A 14,842-nucleotide genomic window follows, 5' to 3' on the forward strand; every position below is an offset into this window, starting at 1 on the left:
CAGAGATAGGGAGGGGTGTAGGACTGGAGGAGGTTACAGAGATAGGGAGGGGTGTAGGACTGGAGGAGGTTACAGAGATAGGGAGGGGTGTAGGACTGGAGGAGGTTACAGAGATAGGGAGGTGTGTAGGACTGGAGGAGGTTACAGAGATAGGGAGGGGAGATGGGCGTGGGGGGCGGTCAGGCTGAGGCCATGGAGGGATTTGAACACAAGGATGAGTATTTTAAAATTGAGGCATTACCGGATCGGAAGCGAATGTCGGTCAGCGAGCACAGGGGCTGATGGGTGAGCGGTTCTGTAATGCTTCATGGGTACCTCTGCTTAAGAATTCACAGCAACACGTCGCTATTAAGAACTAGTTGGTTTATTTGGAAAGGTTGAACAATCACACTACACATTACCAGTTCATCCACCAGGCTCACAACCACCTGCCCCATCATGGATCCCCCGAACCCAACTGGCCGGGGTTTTATTGAGTCTTGTGAACATCACGTGACTGGCTAAGCCCCGCCCAACTCGACAGCTCCACAAACTCGTGAGCGTGCTCACCGGTGCGTACAGTACATTACAGGCTCCTATCACGGATCAGATATTTTGGCTGTCGTCTGTGCAGAGTGACCGGACTTTGGGGGCCCCACAGTCGCTCCGTGTGCCTGGGACCGGGAGGAGGTGAACCACGCCGGCTGACAATTCCCCAAAACTCGACTCGCCGACCCCACTGCTGTACTCGAACGGGGCGCTGATGTTCCCACCGGTCGACCAGCCACACAACATTCGCGGGCTGGGCTCGCATGCGAGGGTCAGAGGAGGTCACGGGGACCAAGATGGGGTTTGAAGGCAAGGGTGAGAGTTTTAAATTGAGGCACCGGGGAGCGAGTGGTTTTACGGAGGTTTGGCGGGTTGTCGAGTTTTTTTTTCCTGGATCGGTCACCAGCACCGGGTGTCAAACACACTCTTTTGTTTACAGCTTTTTAAGAAGAGGAAGATTATGCTGCCGATGCCCAGCCCGTTTACGTCCGTGAGCCCAGAGGAGAGACGCCCGCCCATCGAGAGAGAGGAGAACCAGCTCCCCTTCTGGCTTCAGGTGGGCAGCAATGACTCCAGCTCCCTCCCCATAAAGGTCAGGTTGTTGCCGCTGTAGTTCAGGGCACTGTTCCATCAAACACTCCCAGGGCAGGTACAGCACGGGGTTAGATACAGAGTAAAGCTCCCTCTACACTGTCCCATCAAACACTCCCAGGGCAGGTGCAGCACGGGGTTAGATACAGAGTAAAGCTCCCTCTACATTGTTCCATCAAACACTCCCAGAGCAGGTACAGCACGGGGTTAGATACAGAGTAAAGCTCCCTCTACACTGTCCCATCAAACACTCCCAGGGCAGGTACAGCACAGGGTTAGATACAGAGTAAAGCTCCCTCTACACTGTCCCATCAAACACTCCCAGGGCAGGTACAGCACAGGGTTAGATACAGAGTAAAGCTCCCTCTACACTGTCCCATCAAACACTCCCAGGGCAGGTACAGTCCCATGGGTTTTTGCAGATCTCATGTACGTTGTCCAAGTGGCCATTCTCGGCTCTGCTTGATGTACTGAGGCACGGTGTCTATGGAGGTAGCAGGTTTGTGTGACAGTCTGCGCTGGTCTCAATGTCGGTGGTGATAGAGGCACTAAAATTGGACTCGGCACCCTGAGCCCAGGGGCGGCAGACCTTTAGAGAGGGTCCCCGCTCTCCATCACCGTCCAGTGTCCCCGTCAGTCATTGCGTTGATGCTGGGTGGGGGCGGCTGTGCTGTCCCACGGTTGAATAACCTGGCTAGACTATATGTAATCCCGTGCTGTATCTGCCCTGTGCAATCCCAATCACAGCTTGTCTCTGCCCATTTGAGGTAACCGGTGTGTGGGGGTGCAGTAAAGGAGAAAGGGGCGCAGTTTAGTTACTAAACTTCAGTCGTCTTTGCAACGAATTCGGCTGTACCTCGAGGGGCTGATTGAGTTTCTCCAAAGGATCTCTTTACCCAGCGAGTTGTTGTGATCGGGAACGCGCTGTCTGAAAGGGCGGTGGGAGCAGATTCAATAGTGACTTTCAAACCGGAAATTGGATAAAGAACGATTTATATAGCACCTTTCACAACCACCGGACGCCTCAAAGTGCCTCACAGCCAATAAAGTACTTCTTGGAGTGTGGTACCACTATTGTACTGTGGGAAACACGACCGCCAATTTGCGCACAGGAAGATCCCACAAACAGCAATGTGATAATGAGATTGGTGAATTTTGGGCGGTCAGAAACGGTCAATTTTGGGCGGTCAGAAACGGTCAATTTTGGGCGGTCAGAAACGGTCAATTTTGGGGGCGGTCAGAAACGGTCAATTTTGGGGGCGGTCAGAAACGGTCAATTTTGGGGGTGGTCAGAAACGGTCAATTTTGGGGGTGGTCAGAAACGGTCAATTTTGGGGGTGGTCAGAAACGGTCAATTTTGGGGGCGGTCAGAAACGGTCAATTTTGGGGGCGGTCAGAAACGGTCAATTTTGGGGGGGGTCAGAAACGGTCAATTTTGGGGGGGGTCAGAAACGGTCAATTTTGGGGGCGGTCAGAAACGGTCAATTTTGGGGGCGGTCAGAAACGGTCAATTTTGGGGGCGGTCAGAAACGGTCAATTTTGGGGGCGGTCAGAAACGGTCAATTTTGGGGGCGGTCAGAAACGGTCAATTTTGGGGGCGGTCAGAAACGGTCAATTTTGGGGGCGGTCAGAAACGGTCAATTTTGGGGGCGGTCAGAAACGGTCAATTTTGGGGGCGGTCAGAAACGGTCAATTTTGGGGGCGGTCAGAAACGGTCAATTTTGGGGGCGGTCAGAAACGGTCAATTTTGGGGGCGGTCAGAAACGGTCAATTTTGGGGGCGGTCAGAAACGGTCAATTTTGGGGGCGGTCAGAAACGGTCAATTTTGGGGGCGGTCAGAAACGGTCAATTTTGGGGGCGGTCAGAAACGGTCAATTTTGGGGGCGGTCAGAAACGGTCAATTTTGGGGGCGGTCAGAAACGGTCAATTTTGGGGGCGGTCAGAAACGGTCAATTTTGGGGGGGGTCAGAATTGGTCAATTTTGGGGGGGGGGGTCAGAAAAGGTCAGTTTTTGGGGGTGTTCAGAAGGAAATATTTGCCGGGCTATGGGAGGACTAATTGGGCCGCTCTTTGAAAGAGCCGGTGTGGGAACGATGGGCCGAATGGCGGCCTTGTGTGCTCTGCCATTCCACTAACTCGCCCGTTGTCCCTTGTTGTTGCAGAGGAGCTTGCCGGCGATGCGCAGGTGGCTGGAGCAGAACGCGGACGAGTGCGAGCCGGCGAGAGGGCCGGAAGCCAACGCCAGCCCCCCGGAGGCCGGGCCTGCCGGCCGGGCGGTGGGGCCGGAGCGGAGCGGGCAGTCAGCCTGCGGCCAGTGCTGCCCCCTGCTGATCCCCGAGGGAGTGACGCTGCTGCTGAAGCCCAAGCTCAGCCACCTGGGCAAGAAGGACCTGCGGCGTCGCAAGCGGAGGCCCTCGGCGGGCAAGCCCGTCCTGATCCACCCGGCGGCCAAGAAAGCCGCCCTCAAGCAGCCGGGTCCGCTGCTGCCGCCGAAGCACCACGTCCGGCCCCTGCCCCGCCTGATCCAGCCCGCCCCCTCGGCCCCCGCCCTCTCCTTCGTCCAGCTGCCCCCGCCTCAGGCCCCAGCCGCCTGGCCGAGCCCCCGCAAAGCCCGGCGGCCCGGGAGGGGCGAGCCCAGGGCCCGCCGTCCTCGCCCCTCCCTGGTCCCCCTGCCCGTCCACCGGGCCCCCGTCATCTTGGCAGTGCCGGCCGGCGTCAAGCTGCTCGGCCTGGCCGCTGGCGGCTGCAACGTGATCCGACCCCTGCCGCCGGCCACGGCGGTGGCCGTGGGCGCCGGGCGCACCCTCCGCCTGGCCACCGTGGTGGTCGGCCCCGCCGCCGCCTTCGCCTGCCGCCTGGGCGCGCCCGTCGCCACGGCAGCGGGGAGCCACGAGGCGCCCCCGGCTCCCGGCGGAGAGGACCCCCCGCCGAGCGGCGAGGCCGGGGAGCTGGAGAGGGGGCCCCGGGAGGAATCGGCGCAAAGCGAGGCTCCAGGCTCCGCGAGGGACGAGGAGGAGGAGGAGGAGGAGGACGCGGCGAAGGAATCTCCTCAAAGCCGCCCTCCCGACGGCGAGGGAGCGACGGCCGAGCGGACGCGAGACGCGGGCGGAGGTTCGCCGGGACCCCCCTCCGTCGGGGCCGAAGGCTCGGACCGGCCCCCCTCGGAAGGCGGCGGGGTCCCACCCGGGCGGTCTCCCGGCTCGGAGAGCTCGCCGGAGAAGGAGACCCCGGAGAAGCGGACGCCGGACAAGCGGCAGGTGGTCCCCGGCCTGGAGCCGGGCGTTGAACCTTCGCTGGGAAGCCCCGCCCAAGGCCTGCGCCAGACGGACGCCCGTCCGGAGGAGGCGTCCTCACGGGGACCGGCGACGGCCCCCGAGAGGGACAGAGAGCCGCCAAGCCCACCGACACCGGCCAAGGCCGAGAAAGCCGACGAAGGCATCAGCGGCGAGGAGTTGGCAGCCAGCCCCGAGGACCCGAAAGCCCGGGCGGACAAGGCGGAGAAAGACGGGCCGGACGAGGATGACGACGAGGATTTCGACGACCTGACGCAGGACGAGGAAGACGAAGAGGTCTTGTCGTCGGCCTCCGAGGAGTCGGCGCTCTCCGTCCCCGAGCTCCAGGTGAGAGGGCGGGACGGGCGTTGCGGAGGAGCAGAGGGGGCCGGGACGTGGTTCCTCTCGGGGCGACGTGGATGAGGCACGTGAGGGAGGGCGGTTGGGCGTGTCCGCTTGTTCCCTCAATTCGACTGGACGGTCAACATAAGAAATCGGAGCAGGAGTTAGCCATACGTCCCCTTGAATACAGCTCCGCCATTCACTTAGATCCTGGCCGATCCGATCTTGGACTCAGCTCCACTTCCCCGCCCGCTCCCCATAACCCTTCGCTCCTTGATCGTTCAAAAATCTGTCAATTGCCACCTTAAATATATTCAATGACCCAGCCTCCACAGCTCTCTTGGGCAGAGAATTCCACCGATACACCGCCCTCAGAGAGAAGAAATTCCTCCTCATCTCATTCTCCATCTTTACTGGGTGACCCTTTATTCTGAAACGATGCTCCCGAGTTCTAGAAAGATAGAAAATAGGTGCAGGAGTAGGCCATTCGGCCCTTCGAGCCTGCACCACCATTCAATAAGATCATGGCTGATCATTCCCCTCAGTACCCCTTTCCTGCTTTCTCTCCCTTTAGCCGTAAGGACCACATCTAACTCCCTTTTGAATATATCCAACGAACTGGCCTCAACAACTTTCTGCGGTAGAGAATTCCACAGGTTCACAATTCTCTGAGTGAAGAAGTTTCTCCTCATCTCAGTCCTAAATGGCTTACCCCTTATCCTTAGACTGTGACCCCTGGTTCTGGACTTCCCCAACATCGGGAACATTCTTCCCGCATCTAACCTGTCCAATCCTGTCAGAATTTTATATGCTTCTATGAGATCCCCTCTCATTCTTCTAAACTCCAGTGTATAAAGGCCCAGTTGATCCAGTCTCTCCTCATATGTCAGTCCTGCCATCCCAGGAATCCGTCTGGTGAACCTTCGCTGCACTCCCTCAATAGCAAGAATGTCCTTCCTCAGATTAGGAGACCAAAACTGTACACAATACTCCAGGTGAGGCCTCACCAAGGCCCTGTACAACTGCAGTAAGACCTCCCTGCTCCTATACTCAAATCCTCTCGCTATGAAGGCCAACATGCCATTTGCCGCCTTCACTGCCTGCTGTACCTGCATGCCAACTTTCAATGACTGATGTACCATGACACCCAGGTCTCGTTGCACCTCCCCTTTTACTAATCTGCCGCCATTCAGATAATATTCTGCCTTTGTGTTTTTGCCCCCAAAGTCGATAATCTCACATTTATCCACATTATACTACATCTGCCATGCATTTGCCCACTCACCTAACCTGTCCAAGTCACCCTGCAGCCTTTTAGCATCCTCCTCACAGCTCACACCGCCACCCAGTTTAGTGTCATCTGCAAACTTGGAGATATTACACTCAATTCCTTCATCTAAATTATTGATGTATATTGTAAATAACTGGGGTCCCAGCACTGAGCCCTGCGGCACTCCACTAGTCACTGCCTGCCATTCTGAAAAGGACCCGTTTATCCCGACTCTCTGCTTCCTGTCTGCCAACCAGTTCTCTCTCCACGTCAGTACATTACTCCCAATACCACGTGCTTTAATTTTGCACACCAATCTCTTGTGTGGGACCTTGTCAAAAGTTTTTGAAAGTCCAAATACACCACATCCACTGGTTCTCCCTTGTCCACTCTACTAATTAATTACATCCTCAAAAAAATTCTCGAAGAATGTCAAGCACGATTTCCCTTTCATAAATCCATGCTGACTTGGACCGATCCTGTCACTGCTTTCCAAATGCGTTGCTATTTCATCTTTAATAATTTATTCCAACATTTTCCCCACCACTGATGTCAGGCTAACCGGTCTATAATTACCCGTTTTCTCTCTCCCTCCTTTCTTAAAAAGTGATGTTACATTAGCTACCCTCCAGTCCATGGGAACTGATCCAGAGTCGATAGACTGTTGGAAAATGATCACCAATGCATCCACTATTTCTAGGGCCACTTCCTTAAGTACTCTGGGATGCAGACTATCAGGCCCTGGGGATTTATCAGCCTTCAATCCCATCATTTTCCCTAATACAATTTGCTGACTAATAAGGATATCCTTCAGTTCCTCCTTCTCACTAGACCCTCGGTCCCCCAGTATTTCCGGAAGGTTATTTGTATCTTCCTTCGTAAAGACAGAACCAAAGTATTTGTTCAATTGGTCTGCCATTTCTTTGTTCCCCATTATTCCTCTGCTGAAATCTAAATTTCTCCCAGTCCTCAGGTTTGCTGCTTTTTCTGGCCAATTTATATGCCTCTTCCTTGGATTTAACACTATCCTTAATTTCCTTTGTTAGCCACGGTTGAGCCACCTTCCCAGTTTTATTTTTACTCCAGACAGGGATGTACAATTGTTGAAGTTCATCCATGTGATCTTTAAATGTTTGCCATTGCCTATCCACCGTCAACCCTTTAAGTATCATTCTCCAGTCTATTCTAGCCAATTCACGTCTCATACCATCGAAGTTACCTTTCCTTAAGTTCAGGACCCTAGTCTCTGAATTAACTGTGTCACTCTCCATCTTAATGAAGAATTCTACCATATTATAGTCACTCTTCCCCAAGAGGCCTCGCACAACAAGATTGCTAATTAATTCTCTCTCGTTACACATCACCCAATCTAGGATGGCCTGCTCTCTACTTGGTTTCTCGACATATTGGTCTAGAAAACCATCCCTAATACACTCCAGGAAATCCTCCTCCACAGTATTCTACATTCCCCCATGAGGAGAAACATCCTCAGTACTGCCCCTCCGACAGTGAGGCGCTTCCTCAGTACTGCCCCTCCGACAGTGCGGCGCTCCCTCAGTACTGCCCCTCCGACAGTGCGGCGCTCCCTCAGTACTGCCCCTCCGACAGTGCGGCGCTCCCTCAGTACTGCCCCTCCGACAGTGCGGCGCTCCCTCAGTACTGCCCCTCCGACAGTGCGGCGCTCCCTCAGTACTGCCCCTCCGACAGTGCGGCGCTCCCTCAGTACTGCCCCTCCGACAGTGCGGCGCTCCCTCAGTACTGCCCCTCCGACAGTGCGGCGCTCCCTCAGTACTGCCCCTCCGACAGTGCGGCGCTCCCTCAGTACCGTCCCTCCGACAGTGCTGCGCTCCCTCAGTACCGCCCCTCCGACAGTGCGGCACTCCCTCAGTACCGCCCCTCCGACAGTGCGGCACTCCCTCAGTACCGCCCCTCCGACAGTGCGGCACTCCCTCAGTACCGCCCCTCCGACAGTGCGGCACTCCCTCAGTACCGCCCCTCCGACAGTGCGGGGCTGACCCAGAGTGGGGGGCAGGGCTGGGGGCGAAACCAGCTCCCGATCACTATGCCACTGTCGGGAAGCGCCGGGGGAGGGGGGACAGAGGGGGATGGGGAGCAGTGCGGCCGCTGATGCCCGTTATTCACGTTCCCCCCCCCCGCCCCCCCCCCCCCCCCCCGCAGGAGACGATGGAGAAACTGACATGGCTGGCGTCGGAGCGGCGATTGAGCCAAGAGGCCGACTCTGAGGAGGAGAACTCGCAGGAGGAGAACTCTGAGCCCGAGGAGGAGGAGGAGGGGGAAGGGCTGGAGCTGCTGCAGAAAGAGACGGATGGCGTGCCGGGGGAGCGGGCGGAGACGGAGCTGCTTGGGGAGTCCTTCCCCACGGCCCGCGGACAGGCCCACGGCAGGAGCTGCTTGCGAGGTAGGAGAGACTCCGGGTTCACCGTGGGTCTCAGTCTCCACCCCCCCCCCCCCCTCCTGGGACAGTGAGCCCGGGATCGTGCTCTTCCGATCCACATGTGCCCGCGGTCTCCAGTGAGGGCAGGGTCGGGCGTGACGGTGATGCCCCCGTGGGCAAATAGCCTCCAACACTCCCTGTCCAAGCTCTTCTCCGCAGGCTCGACAAACAGCTCAGGTCTCGGGCGGTGGCTCTAGCCTGTTCCACCTGTGCCCCCGGCGAGAGAAAATCCCACCCTCTTCTTCACACTCCCATTTCTGGAGGCCTTCCTGTAGCTACACGTTAACACTCCCCCCGCGCTCTCTCTCCCCCCGCGCTCTCTCTCTCTCCCCCGCTCGTGTGCGCTCTCCCCTGACTCGCTATCTCTCTCTTTCTCTCTCTCTCTCTCTCTGTAGCTGGGATCACTGTAACTGTTTTGATTTAATTTATATTGTGGGTTCCAGACAGTTCAGGGTCTACGCTGTGAGATCGAGCGGCTCTGATCTGCCCCTCTGACCATTCCCCGTCCTCCCCATACACACTGACCCAGTGATCTGACCGGTGCCTCTGTCAGGAGACGTGGAGAGCTGGGGGGAACCGTCCCTCCCCTGGTGTGGTGTGTGAGGTGGGGGGGGGGTTTAATTGCATCCTGAGGGGAGGGGGTTCTCTGAATTTCAGAGGCTTGAGGGACACCCCAGTTGTGGGTCCCACGCGTGCGTATTGCCCTTTTAATGTACGGAATTTTGTGGGCATTTACCTGGGATTCTGTGGCTCCCGTTTTCAGGTGAAGGCCGGAAGCTGTCGGGAAAAGGCAAAGCTTCGAGCCGTACGCGGGCAAAGCGAGGGAGGAGGAGAGTCAGTAAGGACACCTCCAAACTCTTGCTGCTGTACGACGAAGACATTCTGAACAACGACCCGCTCCGTGAGCAGAAGGACATGGCGTTTGCACAGGCGTACCTGAGCAAGGTGAGAGAGAGAGACTTGCATTTCTATAGCGCCTGTCACGACCACCGCACGTCACAAAGCGCCTCGCAGCCCAATGAAGCACTTTAGGAGTGTTGTCACTTACAAGGGACCACCCTCAAAGCCTCCCTGATAAAGTGCAACATCCCCCACCGACACCTGGGAGTCCCTGGGCCCAAAGACCAGTCCGCCCTAAGTGGAGGAAGTGCATCCGGGAGGGCGCTGAGCACCTCGAGTCTCGTCGCCGAGAGCGTGCAGAAACCAAGCGCAGGCAGCGGAAGGAGCGTGCGGCAAACCAGTCCCACCCTCCCCTTCCCTCAACTACTGTCTGTCCCACCTGTGACAGGGACTGGGGTTCTTGTATTGGACTGTTCAGCCACCTGAGGACTCATTGTTAGAGTGGAAGCAAGTCTCCCTCGATTCCGAGGGACTGCCCATGATGACGATGTATGTGGGAAACACGGCAGCCAATTTGCGGACAAGCAAACAGCAATGTGGTAACGATCCAGATCTTGTGTTTTTAGTGATGTTGCTTAAGGGATAAATATTGGGCCCAGGAACACCGGGGAGAACTCCCCCTGCTCTCCTTCGAAATAGTGGGGGGGTGGGTGGAGAGAGAGAGGTTGTATCTTATTGTGGAGTGCTGGTGATACAAGTAGTTTGTGTGTCTCGCCCTGCCCAGCTCACGTACGTTTACCGCGCCGTATCTCGGGCCATTGGTGTATGCCCCGGTGAGATTACTGACCCTGCCCCCCTCGCTCCCCCCCCCCCCCCCCCCCCCCCCCCCAGGTGCGAGAGGCCCTCCAGGACGTTCCCGGCAAGTACGAGGAGTTCCTGCGGATTCTGTACGACTTTGAGACCAACCCCGACCAGCGGACAGCCGTCGACCTCTACGCCGACCTGTGTGACATCATCCAGGAGTGGCCGCAGCTGCTGAAGGACTTTGCGGCCTTCCTGCTGCCCGAGCAGGCACTGCAGTGCGGGCTGGTGAGGTTATCGAGAGGGGGGGTGGTGTAATGTACAGGTTGAACCGCTCTTATCTGGGGCTCCCTTGTCCGGCACCATTCGCGGCCACCAGGTGGCGAATGTGCAGATACTTCTCTGGGCCTGCTCGGGCCACTGACCTCCGCCCCCACACCTCCGACCCCACCCCCTGACCACCGACTTCGGGCCACCGACCTCCGACCCCACCTCGGGCCTCCGACCCCACCTCGGGCCTCCGACCCCGACCTCGGGCCACGGCCCCCGACCTCCAGCCCCACCCCCAGACCTCGGGCCTCCGACCCCACCTCGGGCCTCCGACCCCGGGCCACGGCCCCCGACCTCCAGCCCCACCCCCAGACCTCGGGCCTCCGACCCCACCCCCCGACCTCTGGGCCCCCGACCTCGGGCCACTGACCTCCATCCCCGACCCCGGGCCCCACTCCCCCGACCTCGGGCCACGGACCTCCGCTCCCACTCCCCCGACCTCGGGCTACTGACCTCCGCCTCCACACCCCTCCCCCCCCCCCCCTTGGCTGATGACCTCCCCTCATCCGGCAAAATCCCTCATTCGGCCCAGGTCAGGTCCCAAGGGTGCTGGATAAGGGAGGGTCAACCTGTATTTGTTTCTTGGGTTCTTGGCTTAAGAATTCACAGCAACACGTTGCTATTAACAACCAGTCAGTTTATTAGCAAAAGGTTTAACAATCACACTACACATTACCAGGCTCACAACCACCTGCCCCATCGTGGATCCCCCGAACCCAACTGGCCGGGGTTTTATTGAGTCTTGTGAACATCACGTGACTCACTAAGCCCCTCCCAACTCAACAGCTCCACCAACCTGTGAGTGGTCGTACTCCTGCTCCTAATTCTTCTTTTCTTATTTCAAACTCTCAAAATAGCCTGAGGTAGGATTCGAACTCTCGTTCTACGAGTCTAATAATTAGGAGCAGAAGTCGGCCATTCGGCCCCTCGAGCCTGCTCCGCCATTCTATAAGATCACAGCTGATCTTCAACCTCAACTCCACTTTCCCGCCCGATCCCTCGATTCCCTTAATATCCAAAAATCTATCGATCTCAGCCTTGAATATACTCAAAGACTGAGCCTCCACAGCCCTCTGGAGAGAATTCCAAAGATTCACCACCCTCTGAGTGAAGAAATTCCTCTTTATCTCAGTCCTAAATGGCCGAGCCCTTATCCTGAGACTGTGTGACCCCCTGGTTCTAGACTCCCCAGCCCGGGGGGGAAACACCCTCCCTGCATCTACCCTGTCAATCCCTGTAAGAATGTTGTATGTTTCAATGAGATCACCTCTCATTCTTCTAAACTCCAGAGAATATCAGCCCAGTCTGCTCAATCTCTCCCCATAGGACAATCCCCCCCATCCCAGGAATCAGTCTGGTGAACCTTCGCTGCACTCCCTCAATGGCAAGTATATCCTTCCGTATGATGTGATTGGGATTACGGAGACGTGGCTCCAGGATGATCAAGGCTGGAAACTCAACATCCAGGGGTATTCAACATTCAGGAAGGATAGAATAAAAGGAAAAGGAGGTGGGGTAGCATTGCTGGTTAAAGAGGAGATTAATGCAATAGTTAGGAAGGACATTAGCTTGGATGATGTGGAAACTATATGGGTAGAGCTGCAGAACACCAAAGGGCAGAAAACGCTAGTGGGAATTGTATACAGACCACCAAACAGTAGTAGTGATGTTGGGGAGGGCATCAAACATGAAATTAGGGGTGCATGCAATAAAGGTGCAGCAGTTATAATGGGTGACTTTAATATGCACATAGATTGGGCTAGCCAAACTGAAAGCAATACGGTGGAGGAGGATTTCCTGGAGTGCATAAGGGATGGTTTTCTAGACCAATATGTCGAGGAACCAACTAGGGGGGAGGCCATCTTAGACTGGGTGTTGTGTAATGAGAGGATTAATTAGCAATCTCATTGTGCGAGGCCCCTTGGGGAAGAGTGACCATAATATGGTGGAATTCTGCATTAGGATGGAGAATGAAACAGTTAATTCAGAGACCATGGTCCAGAACTTAAAGAAGGCTAACTTTGAAGGTATGAGGCGTGAATTGGCTAGGATAGATTGGCGAATGATACTTAAGGGGTTGACTGTGGATGGGCAATGGCAGTCATTTAGAGACCGCATGGATGAACTACAAAAATTGTACATTCCTGTCTGGCGTAAAAATAAAAAAGGGAAGGTGGCTCAACCATGGCTATCAAGGGAAATCAGGGATAGTATTAAAGCCAAGGAAGTGGCATACAAATTGGCCAGAAATAGCAGCGAACCCGGGGACTGGGAGAAATTTAGAACTCAGCAGAGGAGGACAAAGGGTTTGATTAGGGCAGGGAAAAATGGAGTACGAGAAGAAGCTTGCATGGAACATTAAGACGGATTGCAAAAGTTTCTATAGATATGCAAAGAGAAAAAGGTTAGTAAAGACAAACGTAGGTCCCCTGCAGTCAGAATCAGGGGAAGTCATAACTGGGAACAAAGAAATGGCAGACCAATTGAACAAGTACTTTGGTTCGGTATTCACTAAGGAGGATACAAACAACCTTCCGGATATAAAAGGGGTCAGAGGGTCTAGTAAGGAGGAGGAACTGAGGGAAATCCTTATTAGTCGGGAAATTGTGTTGGGGAAATTGATGGGATTGAAGGCCGATAAATCCCCAGGACCTGATTTACTGCATCCCAGAGTACTTAAGGAGGTGGCCTTGGAAATAGCGGATGCATTGACAGTCATTTTCCAACATTCCATTGACTCTGGATCAGTTCCTATCGAGTGGAGGGTAGCCAATGTAACCCCACTTTTTAAAAAAGGAGGGAGAGAGAAAGCAGGGAATTATAGACCGGTCAGCCTGACCTCAGTAGTGGGTAAAATGATGGAATCAATTATTAAGGATGTCATAGCAGCGCATTTGGAAAGAGGTGACCTGATAGGTCCAAGTCAGCATGGATTTGTGAAAGGGAAATCATGCTTGACAAATCTTCTGGAATTTTATGAGGATGTTTCCAGTAGAGTGGACAAGGGAGAACCAGTTGATGTGGTATATTTGGACTTTCAGAAGGCTTTCGACAAGGTCCCACACAAGAGATTAATGTGCAAAGTTAAAGCACATGGGATTGGGGGTAGTGTACTGACATGAATTGAGAACTGATTGTCAGACAGGAAGCAAAGAGTAGGAGTAAATGGGTACTTTTCAGAATGGCAGGCAGTGACTAGTGGGGTACCGCAAGGTTCTGTGCTGGGGCCCCAGCTGTTTACATTGTACATTAATGATTTAGACGAGGGGATTAAATGTAGTATCTCCAAATTTGCAGATGACACTAAGTTGGGTGGCAGTGTGAGCTGCGAGGAGGATGCTATGCGGCTGCAGAGTGACTTGGATAGGTTAGGTGAGTGGGCAAATGTGTGGCAGATGAAGTATAATGTGGATAAATGTGAGGTTATCCATTTTGATGGTAAAAACAGAGAGACAGACTATTATCTGAATGGTGACAGATTAGGAAAAGGGGAGGTGCAACGAGACCTGGGTGTCATGGTACATCAGTCATTGAAGGTTGGCATGCAGGTACAGCACAGAAGTTGTTGAGGCCAATTCACTAAATATATTCAAAAAGGAGTTAGATGAAGTCCTTACTACTCGGGGGATCAAGGGGTATGTCGAGAAAGCAGGAATGGGGTACTGAAGTTGCATGTTCAGCCATGAACTCAATGAATGGCGGTGCAGGCTAGAAGGGCTGAATGGCCTACTCCTGCACCTATTTTCTATGTTTCCTAAGGTAAGGAGACCCAAACTGTACACAATACTCCCGGTGTGGTCTCACAGGGCCCGATATAATCGCAGTAAAACGTCTTTACTCTTATACTCAAATCCTCCTGTAATAAAGGCCAACATACCATTAATCACTTGCTGTACCTGCAGGTTAACTTTCAGTGATTGGTGTACAAGGACACCCAGGTCCCTCTGAACACCGACATTTCCCAATCTCTCACCGTTTAAACAATACTCTGCTTTTCTATTATTCCGACCAAAGTGGATAACTTCACCTTTCTCCACATTATATTCCATTTGCATTCTTCTAAACGCTTGGAGAATATTGTCGCAGTCTGCTCAATCCCCCTGCATACCGATACGTCTCCCTCGCTGTGTCGCTGTGTCTGAGCACGTGCGCTGTCTCCCCTCCCCCCGCAGTTCGAAGAACAGCAAGCCTTCGACAAGAGCCGCAAGTTCCTGCGGCAGCTGGAGATTTGCTTTGCCGAGAACCCGTCCCATCACCAGAAGATCATCAAGGCCCTGCAGAGCTGCATGGTGTGCTCCCCGCCGGACGTGGCTGAGGTGAGGACTGTGAGACACGTCTCTCCGGGAGGTGTAAGAGCAGGGCGGGTCGGGCAGTCCCTGCAGAGAGAGACCGTCAACCATTCGGGTCTGTGTG

At 54.8% G+C, this 14,842-nt stretch overlaps 1 protein-coding gene across 1 annotated transcript in view; it reads left to right on the forward strand.

The window, feature by feature from the left end:
• Positions 1-10,279, forward strand: part of LOC139240160 (GON-4-like protein) — a 72,650-nt gene extending 62,371 nt beyond the window's left edge. The window contains exons 19-22 of the mRNA XM_070868559.1: positions 968-1,084; positions 3,282-4,739; positions 9,222-9,403; positions 10,190-10,279. Of these exons, the coding sequence (XP_070724660.1) occupies positions 968-1,084; positions 3,282-4,739; positions 9,222-9,344 (1,698 nt within the window). The 3' untranslated portion in view covers positions 9,345-9,403; positions 10,190-10,279. The remainder of the gene's footprint in view (positions 1-967; positions 1,085-3,281; positions 4,740-9,221; positions 9,404-10,189) is intronic.
• The last annotated feature ends 4,563 nt before the right edge of the window (positions 10,280-14,842 follow it).

Source organism: Pristiophorus japonicus, chromosome 30, assembly GCF_044704955.1.
Source record: "Pristiophorus japonicus isolate sPriJap1 chromosome 30, sPriJap1.hap1, whole genome shotgun sequence".
In the NCBI taxonomy this organism is placed as follows: domain Eukaryota; kingdom Metazoa; phylum Chordata; class Chondrichthyes; family Pristiophoridae; genus Pristiophorus; species Pristiophorus japonicus.